Source organism: Tachyglossus aculeatus, chromosome 6 (genome assembly GCF_015852505.1).
Source record: "Tachyglossus aculeatus isolate mTacAcu1 chromosome 6, mTacAcu1.pri, whole genome shotgun sequence".
Lineage (NCBI taxonomy): Eukaryota > Metazoa > Chordata > Mammalia > Monotremata > Tachyglossidae > Tachyglossus > Tachyglossus aculeatus.
The window spans coordinates 21,469,423-21,496,356 of record NC_052071.1 but is presented as its reverse complement, the minus strand read 5'-3'; the positions used below and the strand labels follow the sequence as shown (position 1 = coordinate 21,496,356).

The following is a 26,934-nucleotide window of genomic DNA, read 5'->3' as shown; positions in this document are numbered from 1 at the left end:
TGAATATAATAACACCTGCCCTCTTCTACCTTACCTAGGCATTATGAGAATGACAAATACGAGGGAGAACGCTAAGAAAGTACCATACAGATCCTCACTATTATTTTATTACGTTAATTCAGCTTGGCAGATAAACTAAAGAAGTTCTCCTAGCCATTTGTAGTAATGTCCTAGTGATGTTAATCTAAGGGGGCAGTGAGAATAAGGTGCTTAAAGAGCATTATTCATTCAATCGTATTTATTGAGCGTTTACTGTGTGCAGAACACGGTACTAAGCGCTTGGAAAGTACAATTCGGCAGTAAAGAGAGGCAATCCCTGCCCACACCGGGCTTACAGTCTGCTGTAGCATGATTTTCAGTTTTGATTTCAATTCTTCCTTGTCCACAGCTGGTATTCTTTAAGGAGTCCCCTCATTTTTCAGCAGCATGGCCTAGTGGAAAGTGCACAGGCACGTAACAGATCTTCTCTGTGCCTCTGTTTCTTCTGTAAAATGGGGATTCAATACCTGTACTCCCTCAAACTGTGAGCTCCACATGGAACAGGGACCGTGTCTGATCTGACTGCACTGTATCTACCCCAGTACTTCCAACAGTGCTTGGTACAAAGTTATTCCTTTTCAAACGGCATTATTATTATTAGGCTCTGGACCTGGTGTGTCCCCGGCCAAGGGCACTGCCACAGCTGAAAGACAGTGCAGAGAATTGCCAGCACTTCCTTTTCTTATCCGCTCTGGAACTGATCGGCACGGAAAATAAAAAAGAAAGCTCTCAGGAGCCTGATACTATGTAACGTTTGGCCCCAGTTAATCACCAGCTCAATCGCCTAGATCTTCAGAGGGCTCTTTACCACAAGCAGCTCTGCTCTTTAAAGTGAGACTATACTAGGGGTAACGTATATGGCACAGTGAGTCTTCAGAGTGCTTCAGAAACGTGATGAAACACTAGAAGGCAGGGAAGCAAAATATCCCCTGTAGGAGCAGCAAAAATGCAAAGGAGCAACCTTGAAGAACTAGCCTTGGACCTGCAAGGAATTACAGAGGGCCTTAGAAGAGCCATGCTGGGCGTAAGGAAGAATTTGGATCAACAGTGGAAACATAAATCTCCCAGCACTCAAAATGATCCACCATTATGACACAGGGAAGGGCTGGTGAAAGCTGGTAGGCTGAGGGAAATGCTTGTGACCTGATGGATTTGAAAACACCCTTCTGCAAGGCTGACAAAATTAAGCTCTCCTGGGGGGATATAGGTAAGAGGAAAGCCAAAGGGAAGACTCGGGAGTCTGTTCAGTTAGGTTGAAAACAAGGCTGCTTTACTTCTTTCAAGCACCCATTAAACCATCGTATTTCATCTATCCCCATTTTTTTTCAGGTTGGAAAATGGAAAGATGCATAAAACTGACATGAAGTAACAGAACCTAACTTTTCCAGTTATTCCCAGTTCTTCGATAACGCGCGTTTTTGCTATATGTTTTGGGTATTTGGGAATAACTTTGTTAGTGAATTACAGAGGCTATGCTGGGGTGTAAAGAAAAGGTGAAGGTTAAAAAAATCAGTCAAATCAGGGACGGATTATCAGTTCTATAAAAGGTGTGGTGGGAGGGAAGGATGAAGCCACTGCTAAAAATGAAGACGTGGGGCTCATTTCTGGGATGTTACTATTCAGTTATCCACGCTCTTCCTACTCTCCTGGACCCTCCCCTCCCCTTAGTATAGGCCAGCTGGGGCGGTCAAGCCTCACAAATTTAAGATCAACAAACCAAAAATAAAATTTGGATGAGAGCTCCAGATGAAAAAAACTCGCAGGGCTGGCGAGTGGTGGAGAACAGGCGTTCAAAGGGGCCGCAGCCATGGCACACTGCTGCCCGCTGCGGGGAAACAATAAACAATAAAATGCCCGGTACCTAGCCCTTGACTGAGAACCTGATGGCAAGGGAAGAGCCACAGTATGGCCCCCCGGCAGAGATTCCTGGGCGTTGGTGGTACTCAGCTTAGTCCAGTGCTCTGCACACAGTAAGCGCTCAATAAATACGACTGAATGAATGAATTTACTTTACTTGTACATATTTATTCTATTTATTTTCTTTGGTTAATATGTTTTGTTTTGTTGTCTGTCCCCCCCTTCTAGACTGTGAGCCCGCTGTTGGGTAGGGACCATCTCTATATGTTGCCAGCTTGTACTTCCCAAGCGCTTAGTACGGTGCTCTGCACACAGTAAGCGCTCAATAAATACGATTGAATGAATGAAGGCTCAGAGCCCACCTCCTCCAGTTCCCAGACTGAGCCCCCTCCTTCCTCTCCCCCTCCTTCCCCTCCGCATCCCGGCCGCCTTACCTCCTTCCCCTCCCCACAGCACCTGTACGTATGTATATATGTTTGTACGTATTGATTACTCCATTTATTTATTTTACTTGTACATATTTAATCTATTTATTTTATTTTGTTAATATGCTTTCTTTTGTTGTCTGTCTCCCCCTTCTAGACTGTGAGTCCGCTGTTGGGTAGGGACCATCTCTATATGTTGCCAACTTGTACTTCTCAAGCGCTTAGTCCAGTGCTCTGCACGCAGTAAGCGCTCAATAAATACGATTGAATGAATGAATGAACTAGCCCTGGGAAAGTTCCACTATGCTACAAGCAGACCGAGAGAGTCCGGTTCACCTGAGATACTGCATTCTCCCTAGTCTCCACATGCACGGCGTGAGCGAGGCACGTTCGGCAACAAAGAATTGGCTAGCAACTGGACACACTGGCTTAGGGCCACTATAAGCTGGCCGGGAGAGAGAAAGACAGAAAATGTAGCAAGAAAGTGTGAAAGTACCCTCTCTTGGCCACAGTAAGGGGCTTAAGGAAGTCCAAGAAGGGCATCATCCGGAAGGTTTTCCGCTTTATTACACAGGAGTGGCCTGTGGAAGACTTTAGAGGAAGTCAGTGCACATCTCAAATACCTCTCGCCTCAATTCCTGGCTTCCCTAGAGCACTACACCCTTTAGCACGAAACTAACAGAAAACCAGCAGAAACAACCATCACTTTTGCTTGTTGATCAATCAATCGTATTTATTGAGCGCTTACTGTGTGCAGAGCACTGGACTAAGCACTTGGGAAGTACAAGTTGGCAACAATATAGAGACGGTCCCTAAAGATTATGGCTGTTGCTACCCAGTTTCAGTCCCTTATAAAAATCTTTGTTGCCTTTTCTTTTTTTCAGCAGCAGTCTTAAGAATGCAGAATGCCAAAGCATCAGCCCCACGCCCTTCTGTGTCCCTGGCCTGCCTACGCAATTTCTGAGCAGCCACTAAGCAGTTTTTACAGCGTTACTTCAATAACATTTTCCTATGAGCCCGTTGTTAGGTAGGGACCGTCTCTATATGTTGCCGGCTTGTACTTCCTAAGCACTTAGTACAGTGCTCTGCACACAGGAAGCGCTCAATAAATACGACTGAATGAATGAATGAAGGGGAAGTTTGGATGTCACATAAGAAAATAAGGTAGGGTCTGAAAAGAATCTTGAATTAACATAAGCGATTAGATCGCAGACTTTGTATCCTCAGTCCAAAAAAAATAAGGAAAAGTAATATACACTATAATAAAGCAGGCAGGTTATTTTTAATGCTACTGCTTCATTGTAGAATTTCAGGTTGGTCATGACAAGTGCATATCACTTCCTCAAATCCTTTCCATTCGCACCCCTCTTTGCCCCCATCTCATTCCCACGGGGCAATGGCCTCACACTGAAATTCTTTTCTTCAAGGTACTTTTAAAGGCGTAAGGGGGTTGGAACTGGTGTTGATGTGCTTGGAGATGTGGAACGGATTTAACTTTCTTTCCATGGACTCCAACATCAAGACGGAGGAGAACCACACGGACCAGCACACGATCAGAATCTACCCCAAGTTGGACGGTAGGCTCGCCGTCCCCAACAGAAGTTCCAAAACTCTTCCCCTTAAATCGTGCTGCACGGCATGCAAATAATCTGTGAATAATTAATGAAAGATTTCATGCAATACTCATTATTAGCTCTGGCTGCGATCTGCTGGACAATGAATACTTCCCATTAACTTTGAATAATTTAAGCGGAAAAGTGCAACTACTACTCCCGGCAGAGAGAGTCTGGGTGTAATGGAAGCTCAGGACTATTATATCTCCCTGGAGAGGTATTCCTGTCATTGCTAGGGAAGAATATCCATCTAGAGGGCTCTGTCCCTAGAGCCAACACATTATCAGGGTAAATCTGCCGTTAAATACCGCACGTTCCATTATCTAACTTATGATGTCACATTCCTGGCTACGGCGATTCTCTCTCAGCCATCAGAGGGGGAATGATTTACAGCTCCCAGAGAATTCCCTACCCTTGCAGTCGTCCCTCAATCTGCCACTCAGGAGATGCATTTAGAGGGAGCTGGGCTCAATGGTGATAGCAAAAAGACAGTGTCAGAGACAAGAGAGGGAGGTTCTCTCTGGGGTCTTGAGCAATTTCAGCTGAGACACTTTGCTTGTGAATAGCGGTGGGTCTTCCCCTGCCTGTGGGAGAATTCATGAGAGCAATTAAGAATGGGCCACTGTCCTCATGGTATCATTACTTGAGGCTTAACAATCGACTCCTGGATAAATTAAAGACCCCGCAAGAGTCAGATAGAGCAGATCGTTTGGACTAGATTAAGGTTGGGTATCCGGTATAATTCATTACGCTAGCTCCCTGGCTTTCCCCTTTCATGCGAGGTAAGGTACCGAGCAGACCTCTATTTTACTATTTATTATTATTTCATTGCTAATCCCGATATTTGGGTATATTAAAATTGGCCCAGGGTTTGAGGTTGCTCGTGTCCTTTTTTTATAAACTGACCCAAAGTCGGTCTAGGTCTAGTCTAGAAAGTCTAGGTCTCCTAGATTTGAGAGAATTTCCATCAGACTTCCGAAACAGACCCATAATCAAAATCTCTGGGTAAAAAGGCACCTCGAAGACGAAGATGTTCCTGTTTCGAAAACCGGTGCCCAATAATTTGAATTCTCGGTTTTTAGCTATGTTCTGCCTCATCTTGATGGCTCCGGGCCAAGCTCAGTGTGAAGCTGTGGCCACATGTTAGATTTCCTGGCACTGGGGCTGGAGACAACACGCTCCCTGTGGTTAAGAGCCAATGCAGACAGTAAGCATACGCTGATCAGGCTCGGTGTGGTGTGGAATGGCATTTTCAAAGAGGCTGCAAAGTACTAGGCTACGGGGTCACAACACTGCTGCTTAGAGGCCAGATGCACTTGGCTCAGGTCTCTGCAGCTTTAAAGGAAAGTATGTTTGCTTGTGTAATACTCGATGATCTCAGTATCCTGGGTCTGGATTTCCAACCCACCCCGGCACTTAGGAACAGATCTTTAACACACCAAAGCTTCCCTGAAATTTATTTTGGTGTCTGTCTCTCCGGCTGGATTGTCCGCGCCACGAGGGTAGGGATCATGTCCGCTAACAACATCTGAACTCTCCCGAGTGCTAAGTACAGTGGTACCAATGGTAGGTGCTCAATACGGCACACACGGTAGACGCTCAATAGATGCTATTAATTTAGACTCAGTATGCCTTGAGCCTCCAACGAGAAGCAGGAGCCACCAACGAGAAGCACTAGAGGCACATTGCCTTTTTGACCTCTATGCCAAAGGCAGCAGTGGCAAATCAGAATGACCCCAAACTTGAGCCAAGTGACCCAGCCAACTCAAACAAATGCCAGTCTAGCTGTCTGGCAGTAGCCACTTATACAGTCAATCGATCAAGAGTATTTATCGAGCGTTTCTGTGCTCACCTCCTCGGTTGGATTGAAGCACAAAAGGTGCCCCCTCTCACCCGTCTCCTTCCCTTTGTGAACAAAACTCCGGTAAAGTCCTAGCTCTGTCACCCAGAAGGAAGCAGGCAAGGCTCCGGCCCCCTACCCAGCCCAGAGAGTTTAGGAGAAGGAATTCTGCTTGCTCTTTTAAATCTGAAATGTCTGGATACATGTCTCAATTCTCCTCTTGGTTTTGGGAGCGGAGCACTATGTTCTTGGTGCTCCCTGAGGATGCGACTCGAGGGTCCTATCCCAAGAACTGGGAGAGCCACTCTTGGGCAGAGGTTCCCGAAATGAGAACTTGGCCTTCCAGGAGATTCGCCACACTGATTTGTCATTTATAATTCAACACTTCATTAAAAGGTAAGGCTACGTCAGGCACTTGTGAGCAGCTCCAGGGAGAAAAATCAAAGTTGTTTTTTCCTACAAAGTCCATTTTGGGCAGTCTCGAAGAGCACATTACTATTTGGTTTACTTGCTCATTTGACTGAAAAACATTTGTAACTTTGTATTAACTGAACTTACCATTTGCCTTTTATTTTCAATCAGGTTTGATCCAATGATTCCAAGAAATGATCCAAAACCAAGCTGAAAAACAAAATTACAGAAGACCTCAAAGGAAACAGTTGGAACGTCTTAATGAAAAAGTCGATTCACAATGTACAGCCAGTATGTAAATTCATATCTCTACCGATCTACTGACCATCAGTAAAACCGATCTCCATACAGTAAATAGGAGAGAGGCATATCTGTCCCATTTCTAAAAATACCACTCTGAGGAAAAGTACACTTAAAATCTCATGCACCTGAACATAAAAAGATACAGCCATTATATTTCAGTGAGCAGCGCACCTATTTTTAAACACACAGGTTTCTTAGCATCTTAACTCCCAATCAGTACGAATCCAAATCTCTGAAAAGCTCGAGTCACATTTCAACTTTCCCCTTTTCAAAGATAATCTTTTCAGCCTGAAAAATGGGCTGCAAAATAAAGGTTTGTAAATGCCCCCTCATTAAACACATTTGCAAACCCACTAAAGTATCTTAATAATCAGCAAACTTTGAATGAGAAAATAAAAGATGGAACATTTTGGGAAAGCAGATCATTGTGGTTGGGTCATTGCAATTTATGCCGGCAATTATCCACAACAGCTCCCATTTCTCCTTTATTTAAATGCTGAAGGCATTTATTAAGGGGTGATTGGAGATGGATAAGTAACTCATAAAAAACCCAAACAGTTTCACTGTACAAGTAGCGCCGGGGTGGGTACTTGGCAGAGCAGATATTACTGCCCCCTCAGTGAAGTCCTTGGCCGACCTTTTCTGCCGGGCTAGCTGCAGATGAAAACACACAGAAATAAGCACATCTTGACTCGGCTGAGGCAGGAGGCGGAAAAATAAAAAGTGGTGGGTATTGCCTAGCCAACCATAACACAAGGAGAGGCCCTAAAAATGTTGATTTCATTTTTCCCTTTTCCTCTACTTCCGAAATTCTGAACCAAACCGCCCAGGAGCAGGGGCGTTTCCTCAGGGCAGAAAGTATTCACGGAATTCAAAGCCAGCAAACAGGGAAGGGACAAGCTGGGAACCTCATGGTTGTGACGTGCCTACTCCACAACAAGCGGCATCAGAAAAATCTCATCTTTAAACCCCCACCGATATCCTCCACCTGAGCTTTTCCCTGGGCGTTTGCTCTCCATGATGAACACATTTTTCTGTTTTCGTTGTTTGATTTTTTTTTATGGTATTTCTGTGCCAAGTACCAAGCGCTCTTGAGGTTGGGACACTCATTTGAAATTGTCTCTGAAATTTAACTGGATAAAAGGTCAGCCAAGGCAAGGGCGATCCTTGGTCGGGACAAAAAATCTTAGGTCAAGCCCCCATCTGACCCAATGCAACCCTGAACCAAGCTTTGGCACTGTGATATCCCAATCTGGCTCGGGTCACATTACTTCCGAGGGGGCATCGTCTTGGATGGCCATGCGGGCTTACACTCGTAGTGTCCCGGAGAAGGCTGAAATGTGGTCAGACATCAAGTCCTACCAACCCTTGGGAACTATGGATGCCTAGTTGCTGTCCTGTGGCCGATTCACATGTGTCCTTTCCTTCCTCTCCCCAAGTACGGGAAAGATCACTGGAGAAGATATGAGTGCAGCCAGGACTCCCTGCGGACTAGGTAGCCTCGGGCCTTGAACAATACAAACAATACAAACCATACAACACGAATGCAAAACTATCTCCTTTGAAGATGTTCTTGGGGAAACTTTATTTTTTTTTTTAAATACGGTATGTGCCAGGCACTGTATTAAGCGCTGGGTTGGGACACGCTAATCAGGTAGGACACGGTCCATGTCCATGCCCCACAGATTAAAGTTCACAGTCTTAATCTCCATTTTACCCTTTAATGGGGTTCAAGCAAGCGTGAGCTGCAGAACCTGCCAGAGAGCGAGAGACTGAAGGAATATTTTCACAAGATTCCTGTCGCTCCTCCGATCCAGGTCCCCCAAACTTCTCGGGCATCTTCTCTGGCAGCCAACCTACAGCACCACATCTCCCCTCTCGCCCCATTTCCTTACCAAGATGGGGCATAAAACCCCTGGCAGACAGGGACAATTCCCTCAGCGAGGGAGACAAAGAATTTCAGTCCAAACAACTCAGACACAACACAAGAAGAAACACGGGCACTGTTGAGGAAGCACAGATACTAAGTGACAGGAGTCACTTCATCATCGCCCAGTGCCAAAGGCTCTGAAGTTGGAGCCAAATGAAAAGGATGCTACTAGCAGCTTCAGCCTCATTTCTGAGAGCGGAGGAACTCGCCGGTGGTCATCCAATTACGGCAGATCTCAAACTCCACTGCAAGGAGGAAGCTAAAGGCAAGAGAGGGAAGGCTTAGAGGGCTGAGCAACTCAGACACTTGGAAGTCTGGAACTTTTAGGGTTTACTCTGACTCTGCCCTATGCAAATCTTTTAAGTTCAGTTTTCTCATTTTTAAAAATCGTATTTGTTAAGTGTTATGTGCCAGGCACGGTATTAAGCACTGGGTTGATAATGTAGTCTTGCAAATGGGCCCTTATCTATTTGCCCAGGGCAAACCCCAATTTATTCTGTGTGAGTACCAAAGAATGATAAATTCATTGTACTTTGGAATTACTTTCCGGGGGCACTGAGGATGGGGAGAGGGAGGGAGGGGCTAGTTAAAAAATGCTTATATGGCCTGGCAATTTTTGTTTTTACTTGCAGATGTAGAATAATTTTGTCTTGGGATCAGAGACTCCAACGTTGCAGGTCAACCATCTCACAGGTGGGGCTGCATTCAACACCAAGCACGATGATCTCCGTCCCTGTCAGAAGCCTGAAGAAATACACTTAGCCCCAAGCCAGAGATTTTTAGAACTCCTAACCATTCATTTTCACAGACAGTGTACATGGATCCTTTTTTTCCCATGGATCCAGAGTGCTGCAGACAGTCACCCAGCACCAATGAGGCTTCTTTTATCAATACTAGGATATTTCTGCATGTTAGCTCATTGCTCAGCACTGTATTAGGCATCTTAGGAGAGTACAATACAGTAGAGATGGTACCCAAAATCCCTGCCCACAAGGAATTTAGCCTGGAGGGGGTGATAGATAATTTACAGATAGAGGCAGAGCATAAAGATATTCACTTAAGCACTGTGGGGCTGGGGACGGGGTGAAGATCAAAAGCTTAAGGGGTACAACTCCAAGAACATAAGTCACTCAAGGAAACACAGAGAGGAGAAATGAGGGCCTAGTCAGAGAAGACCTCTTGGAGGAGATGTGATTTTAGGAAGGCTCTGAAGGAGGAGGGATTGATGATCTGTCATATATGAAGGGGAGGGAGTTCCAGAGGAAGGATGTGGGCAAGGGATCGGCAGAGAGACGGACGAGACGGGGGTACAGTAAGTAGGCTGGCATCGGAGGAGTGCAGCGTGCAGGTTGACTTGTAGCAGATGAGCGAGCTACGGTGGGAGGGGAGTGGTGATTATGCACTGATAAGCATTGATGAGGAAACTGATGCATGGAGAGGTTAAGTGACTTGTCTGAAGTCACACAGCAGACAAATGGCAGAGCTGGGATTAGAACTCAGGTCCTCTGACTCCCGGGCCTGGGATCTTTCCACTAGGCCATACTGCTTCACAATCTACCAGCTTTGAGTGCTTCTATGTCTACTTCAGAGGGTTGAGCACATTCAGAGTTTGGCTTGGTCCAGAATCCCCAGGGTCACCTCTGTCCCTTCTTGGAGGGGACCAGAGCTCCCAGGTCAGCCTCAGAACTCCTTTGGATTCTTAGAGTGGGACCCCAAAAATTTCAGTTCATTAATTTCAGGTTTAATATAACTTCTTGGGATTCACAATACTATGAAATCGGCTTGACAGGGGTATCTTGGGAATATAACTCCTTTCCAGTATTGCAGGTGGCTAAATGAACATGACATCTCTACTCCTGACAAAACATGATGATGTGTCTTCACCTATCTACATGTTTTGTTTTGTCGTCTGTCTCCCCCTTCTAGACTGTGAGCCCGTTGTTGGGTAGGGACCATCTCTATATGTTGCCGACTTGTCCTTCCCAAGCACTTAGTACAGTGCTCTGCACACAGTAAGTGCTCAATAAATACGACTGAATGAACGAATGAATGATAAACAAAGATGTAGGAAACAATCTGGTCTCTATCCATGAGTCTGGGAGTCAGAAGGACCTGGGTTCTGATGCCAGTTCCACCACTTGTCTGTGACCTTTGGCAAGTCACTTAACTTCTCTGTGCCTCAGTTACCTCACCTGTAAAATGGGGATTAAGACTGTGAGCTCCGTGTAGGACATGGACCATGTCCAACTTGATGATCTTATAGCTACCCGAGCGCTTACCACAGTAAGCACTTAACAAATACCATTTAAAAAAAAAGACCTCGTTCTTTAGAAAACGGATAAACTGAGGTAATAACATGGCTTCAGACCAAACTCACGGACCCCAGAGAAACGGCAAGATCTGTACCTTCCAAAAGCATCACATTTAGCTTCTCGAACAGTTTCGTCAGCATCACCTCAAGCCGTATTAGCAACCGGTGATAAGTATCATGCACAGCCACTGTCAATCTACTTGCATCAACATTCGACTCAACCCACCCTCGCTGGGAAGGTCGTGTGAGGAGAATGGATGACAAACGGATTCCCAAATAGCTGCTGTGTGGGGAGCTTAGATGGGACGGTTGCAAGCAGGGAGTAGAGAAAAATGATTACGAATGACGGAATGCAGTGAAATCGATCAATGACTGGCATTTACTGTGTTCAGAGCACTGTACCAAGCACATGAATCTTAAATGATGTAGTTATGGCTGCAGACAACTGGAACCACAGCTGAGCGGCTCTTCGACAATGGGCTCGGGGAAGATCCTGACACCCAGATGGAAAACTGCAAGCAGGGTAAATGGCAACTGAAAAACTGAAGCAAAGGGCCATTTCCATCCCTTCGTCCGCCTGGATTGCGAGCGGCATCACCTTCGAACCCACAAGGCCATCCTAAATCAGTACCTTGTCCAGTGGCATCAAGCAAAGAAGCTCCAAGCATTGGCGTGGGGCGTTCCAACACTGTGGTACATTTTTTTTGTGTGTTTTTTTATTTTAATGGGGCTTACTTTGTGCCAGGCACTGTACTAACCACTGGATAGATACAAGCTAATGAGGTGGACAAAGTCCATATCCCACATGGGGCTCACAGTCTTAATCCCCATTTTACAGACGGGGTAACTGAGACCTAGAGAAGTTAAGTGATTTGCTCAAGGTCAACACAGCAGACAATAATAATAGTAATAATGATAGCATTTGTTAAGCGCTTACTATGTGCAAAGCACTGTTCTAAGCGCTGGGCACTGACAAGCGGCAGTCCTTCTGATTCTCAGGCCTGTGCTCTATCCACTAAGGCCACGCTGCTTCTTGGGGAAAAATTTAGTATTCCCTGAAGGGAGGAGCCAGCCCTTTTTGACTCTCAAACCCTCCAGCTTTTATTAAGCTCCAAGGGCCCTTCTGTTGGTGTCTTTTCAACTTGCGGAAGGTGCTGGGAGGTGACTGTTCAGGAAGCCGAAGTGGTCTGCCTTAAAAAGCTGCAGGAGCCGAACCAATTTGATCAGTGGTATTTGTTGAACGTTTACTGTGTGCAGAGCATGGTACTCGGTCCTTGGGAAAGTACGGTATAATAGTCAGGAAATGTGACCCCTGCTCCCAAGGAGCTTACTGAGGAAGACAGACATTAAAAAAATATTACAGACAGGACTCGAGAATTGTAGTTTATAGTCACCCTGTCCCTTTCTGCTGGAACAACCACCAAGGATCCCTACAGATTTCTGATGCTGATCATTTTTTTTAACACAGTACATTTGAGACGAGGAGGCAGAGACCAGGTAGAGGGACACCTCAGATCACCCATTTCCCTCTCGGGCAATGGTTCCCTGATTTGAGGGAAATCACAGCAGCTCCTGAGAACACTGTTTTTTTTTTTTTTTTAATTTGTTCCCACTGTTGGGGATGTGTGAGAGAGAAGCCCAAACAAAGTTCCATCAGTGATCCAGGAGAAGCAGCGTGGCTCAGTAGGAAAGAGCCCGGGCTTTGGAGTCAGAGGTCATGGGTTCAAATCCCGGCTCCGCCAATTGTCAGCTGTGGGACTTTGGGCAAGTCACTTCGCTTCTCTGGGCCTCAGTTACCTCATCTGTAAAATGGGGATTAAGACTGTGAGCCCCACGAGGGACAACCTGATCAACCTGTAACCTCCCCAGCGCTTAGAACAGGGCTTTGCACATAGTAAGCGCTTAATAAATGCCATCATTCTTCTTCTTATTATTATCCAGGGACGCAGCTGGGCCCAAACCCAAGCCCTAGCAACACGCGACTTGGTGTGCCGCAGTTGGCTCGTCCTCCCGGACCCCGAGGTGGCCAGTCGGCTGGTCTGCCAGCCTGCCAACCATCCCCACTCAGCTTTGGGGAGCGATAATGAACAAAGCCCTTCTTCTCCCGCATCTCTACGAACCACAGTACTGAGCACAGGAGATGCGCCAAACTACCGGGAGCTGAATTTTTGTTCTACCTCCGGAGGCTGATGGAAAGAATCAACGCCAAATAACAATGGGCTGGATCCCATCAGGGTAAGGCGACTTTCCCGACTCTTTCAGACTCTGATGGTTTTGACCTGGGACGTAAAGGCAGTATTGCCACGTGGGTAGAGCACGGCAGTCAGAAGGACCTGGGTTCTAATCCCTACCCTGCTACCTTGTCTGCGGTGTGACCTTGGAAAAGTCACTTAACTTCTCTGTGCGTCAGTTACTTCATCTGTAAAATAAGGATGAAGACTGTGAGCCTCGTGTGGGACATGGACTGTGTCCAACCTGACTAGTGCCTAGGACATAGTAAGCACTTAACCAATACCATAAAAAAATATAAGAAAAGGTTGACCAATTGGTAGTCTGTGAGGGCTATGGAAGTTTATCAACTAAATGTCCTTGTGGCTAGGGAACTTATGTACCAACTCTGTTATAGTGTATTGTCTCCCAAGTGGCTAGTATAATGCTCTGCAAACATTCAGCGCTTAGAACAGTGCTTTACACATAGTAAGCGCTTAACAAATGCCATTATTATTATTTCTAGACTGTGAGCACATTGTTGGGTAGGGACCATCCTTATATGTTGCCAACTTGTACTTCCCAAGCGCTTAGTACAGTGCTCTGCACACAGTAAGTGCTCAATAAATATGATTTAATGAATTAAACGCTCAATAAACACTACTGATTGATTGATTGACCTAAAGTTCAGATAACTAACCCAAGCGAGATTAAGCTCTCAGACACTGGCACCAAATTTTATTTGTTATACCAAGTCTTTGATTTATTTTTTATGGTATTTGTTAAGCGCTTATTATGTGCCATGCACTGTACTAAGGTTGGAGTAGATACAAGCTAATCAGATTAGATTCAGTCCCTGACTCACATAGGGTTCACAGTCTTAAGTCCCATTTTTCAGATAAGGTAACTGAGGCACAGAGGAGTTGAGTGACAAATGGTGAACCCGGGAGTAGAACACAAGTGAGGGAAGGGGAGGAGAATTAGCTGATCTAGCATTTATTTGGATAACCAGTGACTTTTTTAAACCAGTGTATTTTTTAAAATCTACACTGGGCATATACTTAAGTACATTAGTTTCATTATCTGTATCATTGAAACTTTTCTTTATCATAACAATGAGTTACTTGCAAACTCACTTTTTCATTAAGCTACAACAATTACTACCGTGAACTCTTCATCATTTAGGATCCCATCAACCAGTCTTTGGTGGGCTGGAGATATGAAAGCTCTCTCAACCCCTTCCATTTTGCTACTAATAGCTAAAGATTTTGTGAATACGGAGCTGAAACTATTGGCCAAATAGAATTTCAGTCTCTTGATTTGAACTACAATAGGAGCAGGCTGTAGTGCTATTTAAAGGACTGAGAAATTAATGTCACCGTAATCAAATGTTGTATAAAAGGAGGTGGCCACTGCCAGTATTTGGGGGTTTTTTTGATGTTAGTTGTTAAGCAATTTGTTAAAAGAGAATCTGGTTGGACACAGTCTGTGTCTCATAAGGGGCTCACAGGTTTAATCTCCATTTTACAGATGAGGGAACCGAGGCGCGAAGAAGTTAAGTGACTTGCTCAAGGTCATGGAGCAGACAAGTGGCAGAACCAGATTCTCCAACTCCGAGGCTCAAGCTCTTTCCACTAGGCCACGCAGCTTCTTAAACTTTCTGTCTCTTTCACAGTCATACCCAGGACAAGTTGAATCATGTCTGCTGTGTGACCCTGGGCAAATCACTTCTCTGTGCCTCAGTTACTTCATCTGTAAAACGGGGATTAAGACTGTGGGCCCCACATGGAACATGGGCTTTGTCCAACCTGATTAGCTTGTTTCTTCCTCCAGGGCTTAGCACAGTGCCTGGCACAAAGAAAGTGCTTAACAAATACCATTTTAAAAAAACAATCCCCCTCCTTCCCTGCCAAAACAACTTAGGGCATTCAGAATGTGTGCCCCTTAAGCACTCCGATACCCTATTGCCACAGCACTTATATGCATATCCTTATACTCTACTATTCTCCCTGCCCATTATTTATTTTTATGTCTGTCTCCCACTGTAGACTGAGCACTTTGATACCCTAGTCCCACAGCATTTATATGCATATCCTTATACTCTACTATTCTCCCTGCCCATTATTTATTTTTACGTCTGTCTCCCACTGTAGACTGTAAACTCTTTGTGGCCAGGGATCGTGCCAACCAACTCTGTTACACTCCACATTTCCAAGTGCTTAGTACTGTGTTCACAGTAACCACTCTATAAATGCCACTGAGACTGATCAATTGAAAATTGGATTCCTCTTCACTGCAAATTATTTTTGTCCGGCTTTTTTTCCCCTCCAAGTTTCACTGCTCTCTTTTGGCCTGAGGCTACAATGCTCCTTGCCACCTTCAAAATTTTTTCATTCCCTCAATATCAGTGATATTCTGGAAAAACTATTAATACTGAGAAGGCCTGTCCCGGCCTCCAATTCCCACCAGCAGCTATGGTGGCATCTCTTCTCTGTCCAGTTCTGAGACTACTTGTTTTGACAGCAATGCTCCTCAGGGACAGAGATTCTCACCTGGCTAAGATTTTCTTATCTGAGAGAGAAAGGAGGTAGGGAATCAGCTGACTAATGGGCCAGAGAGGAAAGCTTTCTTTTTTTAGGGACAGGGCTATCTATGGATGCAATGTGATTTTTTTAAAAAAATTACTAGAAGATGCTATATAGGTAGGGAATCAGCTGATTGGTGGAACAGGGAGGAAGGCGTTCTTTTTTTAGGGACGGGGCTAACCGTGGATGCAATGTGATTTTTTCCTTTTTTCTTTTTCTTTTTTTTTTTTTTTTACTAGAAGATGCTATAAGCAGAGAATCAGCTGATTGGTGGAAACGAGAGAAAGGCTTTCTTTTTTTAGGGACAGGGCCATCCATGGAGGCAATGTGATTTTTTTTTCCACTAGAAGATATAGCTATGCAGAGAATATATCGAGTCCAATGTCAGGAACAAGGTGACCTCCTAAATGAGGTCAATGAAATGGGGTGTAGTTCTGAGTCATGCCTGTCCCTGTTCCCCACTGCCAAGACTATTTGAATGTTGGGTGCGCTATGTTTTTTTTCCTAATGAATTTATTGTTCTGAAATGTTATCCATTTTTTAAAAAAAGGTTCTCTAATCTAGATAGGGACAAAAAATGTTGGCCTCCAGTTTTTCCAAAGTTGGACTCCCCAAACCCTTGTGGTCCGAAAGGGTGAAAAGCCCCTCGAAAGTTACCTCTTTAGAGAAAAGGCTCTTGCCCAGCAGGCTCTGGACCAAGACCAGTAAATGAGCTGAGGAAACTGGGGAACAGGAACACGAAATCCCATGTCCCAGTTAGCTGAAGTGCTCACCTCGATTTCTGTGCTGGGGAAAAGGGCCATTTTCCAGGCAACCCCACCCCCAAATCATATAAAAAGGCTCCTCTCTCCCAAGTGTCTAACCGTAAACATCTCTAACCGTAAACATCTACGTGCGAGTCGCGAGCCGATAAAAGGACCCTGCAGTTTTCATCGTCTCCGGCGTTTGGAGCCTTTGCACACAATAACGGCTCCCGTTTTTCCGGGTCATCTCTCTCACCGGTCGAATGGAAGGTAGACTGCCGAGCAAAAGTCTTTTGTGCGAAATGAATGATCTTGTTCCTCCTGGGGCAGAAGGACAGACATTAATTCTGCCTCGTTAGCAGCCCTCTCTCGGAGATTCATACGCCTGGCCTGTGCCGAGTTATTTTAGACGGAGGAACCAACAAACGAAGGTGGAAGCGTGTGAGAAGGCCGCCGATCCGGGCCCTCGGCTGACCTGTCTGGTCCCTGGCGTGCTCACAGCTCACGCGGACACGGGCAAGATTTCGATCGGCCGTGCTGAAACTTAGCTCAAGGCCGTCTGGCTCTTCAGCCCACATCCTGGGGCCAAGGTCGGGTCTGAGTCAGGGAATGGACTTTTGAAATGAGGAGGGCTCTCGTGACCTTGCTCGGAAAGACTTCTGGATCTTTTCCAGTTAAAAATAATGCCTGTGGGATTCGTTAAATGCTTACCGTATGCCAAGCACTATACTAAACTCTGGGATAGATTAAGAGATCATCAGATTGGACACGGTGCCTGTCCCACAAGGGGCTCACAGTCTAAGTGGATGGTGAACAGGTATCGAATCCTTATTCTACACATGAGGAAACTAAGGCACAGAGAGGTTAAATGACTTGCCCAAGGTCATAAAGTAGCATAGAGAAGGAGCGTGGCCTACTGGAAAGAGCTCGGCCCCGGGAGTCAGAGGACCTGGGTTTGAATCCCAGCTCTGCCGACTGCTTGCTGTGTGACCTTGGGCAAGTCACTTAACTACTCTGTGCCTCAGTTTCCTCGACTGTAAAATGGGGGTTAAATCCTACTCTCTCCTACTTAGACTGTGAGCCTCTTGTGGGACAGCGACCGTGCCCAATCTGATAAACTTGTGGGTACACTAGGGTTTAGAACAGCGCTTGACACGTAGTGTTTAACAAATACCAATAAAAAACAAAAAAGAGTGGCAAAGCTGGGACATCAGCCCAGGTCCCTTAACTTCCAGGCCAATAACCTTTCTACTAAGTCATGCTGCTTCTCCTTGTTCACTTTGTCGTTAGAGGCAGGTTTTCATTTAAAAGAAAACCTATGTGGAATTCTATCAAAAAAAGAGAAAACAAACGGAGGCTTTGATAGCATCCAACCGTCCCCATATTTCGGAATAGCATACAAAATGACTTGCTCTGGAATTAAGAACCCAGGTGTTCAAATACACTTAAATCACAGGAACTTTGCAGGTATAGCACATGAAAAAAAAAACCTCCACCTCATGCTCAGAGGTTTGGAATTCTAGCTTCCAGATATGCTCCTTAGTTGGAAGTTTTAGTAATTCATTCACTCAATCGTATTTATTGAGCGCTTACTGTGTGAGGAGCACTGTACTAAGCGCTTGGGAAGTACAAGTTGGCAACATATACACAAGATAAACAAAATCACCTCAATCACTGCTATTTTGATGAGCGTTTACTGGGTGCAGAGCACTGTGCTAAGCACACGTATTCAATCATTTGTTTTCAGCCCACCAGAATTTCCACTTTAAGTGAATATCCTTCCTCTCCCCCTCGTCCCCCTCTCCATCCCCCCCATCTTACCTCCTTCCCTTCCCCACAGCACCTGTGTATATGTATATATGTTTGTACATATTTATTACTCTATTTATTTATTTTACTTGTACATATCTATTCTATTTATTTTATTTTGTTAGTATGTTTGGTTTTGTTCTCTGTCTCCCCCTTTTAGACTGTGAGCCCACTGTTGGGTAGGGACTGTCTCTATATGTTGCCAATTTGTACTTCCCAAGCGCTTAGTACAGTGCTCTGCACACAGTAAGTGCTCAATAAATACGATTGATGATGATGATGATTTACCCCTCCTGTTGGTCAAGTGGAAAGAGGGCCCGTAGACCTCCCCAGCTGAAGATGGATGTGAGTGTGGACCCACCTGGATGAAGGAGATAGCCCTTTCTCTAAAAGAAGATGAAGACATCAACTCCGAAGGGTCTTCCCCAACCAGATTCCCAAAATCCAGTACACAAAGCACCCCAAAAGTCCTATTAACACCTTGGGAGCTCTGAGGGAACTAGTCAATGTTTGGGGAGAGGGTCCCGGGAGTCAAGAGGAGCAGGGGCTCAGGGAGCGCTGGGGATCGATGGGAAAAACCAATGACTCGATCATTCCTGGGATCTCCTGCAAGAAGGGTTCAGGGCCGTCTACAACTGAGCTGAGATGCTTTTGAGCGTCAGGATCCACCCAGGGAGTGACACCAGGACCATTTGCACTAAATAAAAGATCCAAGGTGCACGTGACCAAGTGCTTGGGCTCATCAAGAAACTGACAAAGGACTGGCTGGTTACGAATGCCCATGCGTCTGGAAGAGGGCGGGTGCCGTTCAGGAGCCTGGTGTGATTTGAGGCCCTCGTGGTCTTTGAGGTTGCTTCTCCCCGAAACATAATAATAATAATAATGGTATGTGTTGAGCGCTTACTATGTGTCAAACACTGTTCTAAGCGCTGGGGTAGATACAAACTAATCACACAGTCCACGTCCCACATGTTGCTCTACAGTCTTAATGCCCATTTTACAGGTGAGGGAACTGAGGCACAGAGGAGTTAAATGGCTTGCCCAGGGTCAAACGGCAGGCAAGTGACAGGGCCGAGATTAGGACCCAGGTCCTTCTAACTCCCAGGCCTGTGCTATTTCCACTACGGCGAAACTGTTTCTCAGTGACACGATATACCCACTCAGCCTCCTTGTCTGTTGTTCTTCTAGACTGTGAGCCCACTGTTGGGTAGGGATTGTCTCTATATGTTGCCAACTTGTACTTCCCAAGCGCTTAGTACAGTGCTCTGCACACAGTAAGCGCTCAATAAATACGATTGATTGATTGACTGATTGTTCTCTGCTCCGACAAACGCGACAGACAGGGAAGAGAGAATGTGAGTGGCTCTAGGCAAACCACTACAACCTCCAGACTTTCAGCTCCTCGTGGGCAGGGAACACGTCTAACAACTCTACTGTATTGTACTCTTCCAAGCACTTAGTACAGCACTCTGAACGCAGTTAGTACTTAATAAATGCCATCGACTGACAAATCAATTCCTTCACCCAGGTTCTTGGTCTTAAAGTCTTTAGACCGAGGCTCGTCTGCCATTCTCGACGGGAGAATCGATGGCATCATTTTAACCCCATTTCTGTATACAGAAAGAAATATTATTGCTAATAATCTCCCAACGACTTGTTTTCTTGCTGAGAGAATTGGACCATATAGCTTTATCCATCGTTTGCTTGGGAAGATGAATGTGGAATCAGAGGAAAGACTGGGCCAGTAACAGAAAACTACGACAGTCACAAGCTTCCCTTTCAAAGTCACGAAAGGTGTACACACTCCCTTGCTTCACTCTCGGTCTTTCTTCAGCAATTCTTGGCCCCTTGGGGCCCAACGAACCCCAAATTAATAATTGTGGTATTTGTTCAGCGCTTACTATGTGCCAAGCACTGTCCTAAGGGTGTTGGATGAGTTTGAATATTTTTGCAAATAACCACCCCCTATTTCTTCCCTTGCAAACTTTCTTCCCTCTGGTTTTTCTAGAGCTGTCTGTCTGATACAATCAAACAACAATGATCCGACCCCAGACTTTCATTCCGAGAGCCAGATGACTTTGGATATGGAACAATAAAAGAAATGGAAATAAAAGAAAATCAAACGTGCGTACATTAGGAAATTATAACACACTCATTTCTTATCAAACCGGGCAACAGGGATCATGTTAGTCAACGAAGTTATCTAGACCTACCTACCTAAGGGTTCTATACTTACAATAACCCCGGGGTAATAACCTCCGACAGTCACATTTTGGGTTCTTGTTGTCGCCGCGAGCCCCACTGTTAGTATTAACACTGACACAATGAGCAGAGTCACAGTTACGTAGAGGGAGTTTCGTTTTCTTCTATTGAATGATCCTAAAACACAGATAACAGAATCTGCTAATTTCATCCAGGGACACTGTTCACGCTACATTTGGTTATTCAAAATGCAAAATGAAATTCTGCACACTTCCACAGCCATAGCAAGCACCGTATTGCAGAGTAAATCCTCTATAACCTTGGCCTCAGATACGGTTATATGATATACCCACTCCGCTACGCTGTTGACTCTTTATAAGATAAGAAGGGATTATTAAATGCATCCACGAAAACATTCTAAAAGACTATACCCAGAGAAGAAATTGTGTTATTTTCATTCAAAATTACAGCAGCATTTTCAACATAAAAGCAGGCTTCGTGAACTGGATATATTTTTGGGTCTCACATTTCCTATCTTGATACGCTGCGTAAGGTAATGAGACACCCTGTGTGTTGGGAATGTTTCGGATGGTTGATAAGTGCAGACGGAATCGGTCTCAAGTGGTTTATAATCGCTATCACATGAAAATACAGACAGGGATTTCTTTCTGATGTTTCGATGGGCGTTACTTGTTGTGGGCAGGGACGCCTGGCCCACGTCCTCCCCCTGGCCTGGAATGCCCTCCCTCCACACATCTGCCAAACTGGCTCTCTTCCTCCCTTCAAAGCCCTACTGAGAGCTCACCTCCTCCAGGAGGCCTTCCCAGACTGAACCCCCTATTTCCTCTCCTCCTCCCCATCACCCCCGTCCTACCCCTTTCCCCTCCCCACAGCACTTGTATATATTTGTACAGATTTATTACTCTATTTTACTTGTACATATTTACAACTCTATTTTGTTAAAGATGTGCCTATAGCTGTAATTCTATTTATCCTGACGGTTTTGACACGTTTTGTTTTGTTGTCTGTCTCCCCCTTCTAGACCATGAGCCCGTTGTTGGGTAGGGTATATGTTGCCGACTTGTACTTCCCAAGCGCTTAGTATGGTGCTCTGCACACAGTAAGCGCTCAATAAATACGATTGATTGAATGAATGAATGTGTCTGTTATATTGTTAGATGGTACTCTCCTAAGCACTAAGTACAGTGCTCTATATACAGTAAGCACTTAATAAATCTGACTGATTGACAGAGGGGTTTTATCAACCTTACTCACATTTAGTCTTATCAAAGTTAGTGTACATAAAGAGGCGGAGGAACAGCACAAACTAATACTTTTAGAAAACTTTGTAAAACGGGCTTATTGTATTGTGTGTAAAAGAGTGAAACCATTCCGAAATCAGACTGCAGATTTCGCTTGAAAACCAAACTGGAAATCATCTCCAACACCACTCCGAGTGGCTCTGCTGGATAGGAAAACATCATTCTTTTTTCTGCTAGGTTAATGTAGTTCTTGTGGCCAATGCAAAAGTCCAGTGGCTTTGGGAAATAACGAATAAAGTCACTATAGATTCATTAGACTTGAACTCACTAGAGGAACTTCAGAGGAGACCGGTCGGGCGATACCTACTTATTCATACGTGCTTCGATCCAACTTTCGGAGCACGATTAAATGTGCTTAAAAGATCACTTTGGATGTGATCTGGGGTCCCTGTGATGGTTGAAGTTTATAATCTGCTGCTATCCTTAACAATTTCTTCCTGTTTTCTACGTGCCTTCCCTGTCCCGCTTAGATAGTGAGTGTCTCGTGGGACGGGGAAGGCAACTTTAATGTTTATCTTGTACCTACCCTAGAGCATAATACACTTCTTGGCACGAGGTGAGGCCTTAATACGGTACTAATAATTATGAGGGCAATCATCCGAGAGCCTTTTGTCAAAATGCCATGAAGTTGGTCGGGGTCCTGAGAGATCACTTCGTCCAGCTCTCTGTCTCCGGGCTACGTAGCGGCAGCAGCACCTGGATTCCCCAGAGACACTGTCAACAAGGGGTCTAGAGGCCAGACCCAAATCGGAGAAGCAGCGTGGCTCAGTGGAAAGAGCCCGGGCTTTGGAGTCAGAGGTCTGGGGTTCAAATCCCGGCTCCACCAACTGTCAGCTGTGTGACTTTGGGCGAGTCACTTCACTTCTCTGTGCCCCAGTTACCTCACCTGCAAAATGGGGATTAAGACTGTGAGCCCAATCGTGGGACAACCTGATCACCCTGTAACCTCCCCAGCGCTTAGAACAGTGCTTTGCACATGGTAAGCACTTAATAAATGCCAGTATTATTGTGATTATTATTGTTCTTAAACCTGCAACTCAGCCCGCCTCAGGATTGGCTCCTGATCTGCCCAGCCTGACCTAAAACTCTCAAACCTTGGCACCCTTGGCTTGGGGCCATTTGGAACCTTTATGGATCCCTGATCTCATTCTTGGGGGAGAAGAGTTCATTAATTCAATCGTATTTATTCATTCATTCATTCAATCGTATTTATTGAGCACTTACCCTGTGCAGAGCAGTGTACTAAGCACTTTCCAGCACTTAGAACTGTGCTTTGCACATAGTAAGTGCTTAACGAATGCCATCATTATTATTATTATTGGGAAGTACAAGTTGTCAACATATAGAGACGGTCCCTACCCAACAGCAGGTTCACAGTCCAGAAGGGGGGAGACAGACAACAAAACGAAATATATTAACAAAATAAAATAAATAGAATAAATATGTACAAGTAAAATAGAGTAATAAATAGGTATAAACATATATAGATATACACAGGTGGGGAGAGGAAGGAGGGGGCTCAGTGTGGGAAGGCCTCCTGGAGGAGGCGAGCTCTCAGTAGGGCTTTGTGGGTGTGCCGTGGGTGTTTTACTGAGCACTTATTGTGTGCAGAGCACTGTACTAAGCGCTTGGGAAGTACAAGTCGGCAACATATAGAGACGGTCCCTACCCAACAGCGGGTTCACAGTCTGTAAGGGGGAGACAGACAATAAAAGAAAACATGTGGACGGGTGTGGAGTCATCAGAATAAGAAGAGTTGTGGGCATACGTGTTGCGTTTGGTCCGTCGAGTCTCAACAGCCCATGGGGCCACCTGGCTCGAAACAAGATTTGGTAGCCTAGGGGTTCTGCGGGGGTACTGGCTTAGGGGTTGACTCTTGCAGGGCTCTACCAACCAGGCCTGATGAGCATCTGGGGAGCCGGCGAGACGGGTTCATTCAGGTCCAATACGAGCACCAGGAAGGAGACAAGAGCTCAGATGAGCTGCCTGGCGAAAGAAAGCCGCTACAACCACGAAATGAGCTTGTGGGGATATCTAACATCCAGTGAGGGCAGTGCTGCCGCTCTTTCTTGGATTAGCGTGTACCTAGTACCCACTGGGTCATTTCTTTAAAAAGGGTAATGATAAAAAAAAAACTTCTCATTACCTGAATGAATGGAGCTTATCTCCTCACCACCTGAGAGGCGGTGGAAAGTTGGGAACAACCAACCAACCGCCCTTCATCAGAACAGTGCCTGGCTGAGGTCGGCTGACGTATTTGGTGAAAACAGTGGGGTCAGGGACTCTAATCTTTCCTAACCATTTTTGTCCTCCCTCATCCTCTGGAAACGCCCGCTTCATCAGAGACCCAACTGTCAGTTTTGGACCCGCGTCAAAGATCATTCACACCGTTAAGTGAGTTTCGATCCTTTTCTAATAATAAAAACAGAATCCACGTGGCACCTGGGAAGGACATCCGTAAATCCCCTCATCAAGGCTGATTCTGGAATCCTTAAAAAGGACCCATTATCCCCATTAACCCTTGCTGCTGAGCTGGGCCCTACCCCTAATCTTCACCTCTACACCCCAAACTCCTAGTGTTCTCCGGGGAGGCGGTACCACCTAGCCCACCACCCAGGGCCCCATCTGGCCAGGTTTCGCAGCAGGTCGACTGGCCTCGATCCTGTTTATCCTACTCTTCTTGGCAAATAACTCTTTAACGAATGCTTAAAAGCTCAGGAGCAGCCGGAAAAGTGACTCAGCAAACCACACCGTGTCATTTGAAAATCTATTTTCTCCCCTAGGCTTTGCATGGAAAATTCAGTCTGATTAAAGACCCAGGGAGCTTTGGCCAATTGTTCCATGGGCAAGGTTCTCTATGCTGGCTGGGGAAACCTATCAACTTTTAGGTCAGATCATCTGTCCACTTACTCACCGTTACAGACTCTTCTGGCAATTGGGAAGGAAAATGAAATCCGTCTTGAACATTACCCGCCCTCCCGGCACCCCCGGAACACATCTTTTTTAGATTCTGTAAACCTCCTGTGGCTTCGGGCTGTCTGATTCCTTTTCCCAGAACTAGATACACATATCTAGCACAAAGTATGCCCTTAACAATTACCAGAAGTAATAATAATAAAGATCTTAGATCTCAGGGCTTAACGAGAGCTATCCTGAAGTTTTCATCCATCTTTGAGGCAGATCACAATCCACCTTACTCTCCTAAATTTGTACAGAACAGGGAGGGCTAAATGTGGCAGCGAGGACATCGGGTTAGGATCGGGAGCGGAGATGGATCAGGCTCCCACAGAGCCAGTTCGTCAAGCCTGAAAACGCCATCGTCACTAAGCAGCTTCTCTGGCAGGCCCCCTTCCTTTAAGGGGACAAGGAGAGGTTCTCTTCTTCCCCACTGCATTCAGATGAAATAAACTGGATCTTTATCACCTCAGTTTTAAGCCAACCAATCAGTGGCATTTTTTGAGCACCTACTGTGTGCGGGGGACTGCACTAAGCACTGAGGAGAGTACAAGAGAAGTGGTAGAGCCAACAGTCAAAAAGAGCTAACAGTCAGACTGGGGAGACAAGCACTAAAATAAATGACAGACTGGAAAAAGTGATAGAGCATGAAAGTACTTACATTAGTGTTGGGAAGGGGAATAAGTACTTAAGTGCTTAGGTGAAGCAGAAGTTCTGAACTAGAGTTGGGGGGGAAAGGCAATTAATCGGAGAGGGTCGTCTGGAGGAGATATAATAATTGTGGTATTTGATAAGGGCTTACTATGTGCCGACCACTGTACCGGGTGCTGGGATAGGTACAGGATAATCAGATCAGACACAGTCCCTGACCCACACTGGCCTAAGTAAGAGGGAGAACAGGTACTGAGTCCCCATTTTACAGATGAAGAAGCTGAGGCACAGAGCAGTTAAGCGACTTGCCTAAGGTCACACGGCAGGCAAGCGGCAGAGCCAGGATTAGAATCCAAGCATGATTTCAGAAAGTTCCAAGGCTAGATTTTTTTCCCCCCTCAGTTTACCATCCTCTCCCAGCAAGGGACCTGTAACGCAGAAGGAAAATTTAGCTCCAGGTTTGTGGTGTTAATCAACCTGCTTTTTTTTTTCCGCTAGAAGACTAGCAGATGGGGTAATGGTCACAGTTCAAAACTAACAAGAAATTCAGAATCGGCATTTCTGGAAAGGTGTCTAAGACTAATACTGACACCAATCAATCAATCAATCAAATCATATTTACTGAGCGCTTACTGTGTGCAGAGCACTGTACTAAGCCCTTGGGAAGTACAAGCTGGCAACATATAGAGACAGTCCCTACCCAACAGTCGGCTCACAGTCTAGAGGGGGGAGACAGAGAATAAAAGCAAACATACTAACAAAATAAAATAGAATAGATAGGTACAAGTAAAATTAATAGAGTAATAAATATGTACAAACATATATACATATATACAGGTGCTATGGGGAAGGGAAGGAGGTAAGATGCGGGGGATGGAGAGGGGGACTGATCATTTGCCAAATAATCACCTCCCCTCTGCCTTAGTGAGTGAAAGATACATCAGACAGCGTATCAACAATGCCATCTGTTACGGGAATGAAGAGAACGAGCTCTTCTAGCTAGAATGGGAATACCCTCTCACTGTCTACAATAGGGGAAATTTCTTCCTGAAATTCCACGTGGACGTTTTTAGGACCCCTTTACTCAACTTCAAAGATCAGTGACTTGGAGACGCTCTTCGGACAAGTTTTACCCAGTAACACTGAACTACTCACCAAAGTCCAAGAAACATCCCAAAGGGATTCCAGGAAGTTTAATAATGAGTAGAATGTGATTCATCCCCACCAATCCTGCCACTGACGGAAGGCAGCCCAGACCCCGGCGGGGAAAGGGGCCAGCCAGCCCCTAAGTGGAATGAAACAAAGCCGTTTGGAAAAGACGGCAATGCTATTATCTGTAATCCTTTATTACATTTCCTTCTATCAGTTCCTAGTCATTTTCCTTCGCAGCCGACTTGCAGATCGCCATTCTTTTCAGAACTGCCTTCGATGAGTTGTAGAACCTAATCTTCTCCCTGCACTCTCCTGTATTCCCCCACCCCCAACCACCTCAAAATTTCTGGTGGGCCGTTGCTGCAGCATTTAAAGAGCGATCGGGACAACCAGTCTCCGCTTCCGTATGTGCTGAATTTTTGGAACGAATCAATAACAACACCGCCCGAGCCTGCCACGGACAGGAAAAGGAGCGCTTGACGTTTGAAAAGATTTAGTAAATAAACCAAGCCCGTTCTTGGACTTTTTCCTCTTCTCCCTAGCGACGCCTTCAAGGGTGTCATCACTGAATAGGAAGG

At 45.4% G+C, this 26,934-nt stretch overlaps 1 protein-coding gene across 5 annotated transcripts in view; it reads right to left on the bottom strand.

The window, feature by feature from the left end:
- Positions 1–26,934, bottom strand: part of TMEM255A (transmembrane protein 255A) — a 63,752-nt gene that overhangs the window by 28,394 nt on the left and 8,424 nt on the right. For 4 of the 5 annotated variants that reach the window (XM_038747906.1, XM_038747908.1, XM_038747904.1 and 1 more), the window contains exons 2-3: positions 20,311–20,453; positions 6,333–6,395 (exon numbers count right to left, since the gene is read on the bottom strand). In XM_038747906.1, coding sequence (XP_038603834.1) covers positions 6,333–6,395; positions 20,311–20,453 — 206 coding nt within the window. Of the gene's footprint in view, positions 1–6,332; positions 6,396–20,291; positions 20,454–26,934 lie in introns of those variants that run through there. The other variant, XM_038747909.1, reaches the window with a different exon arrangement.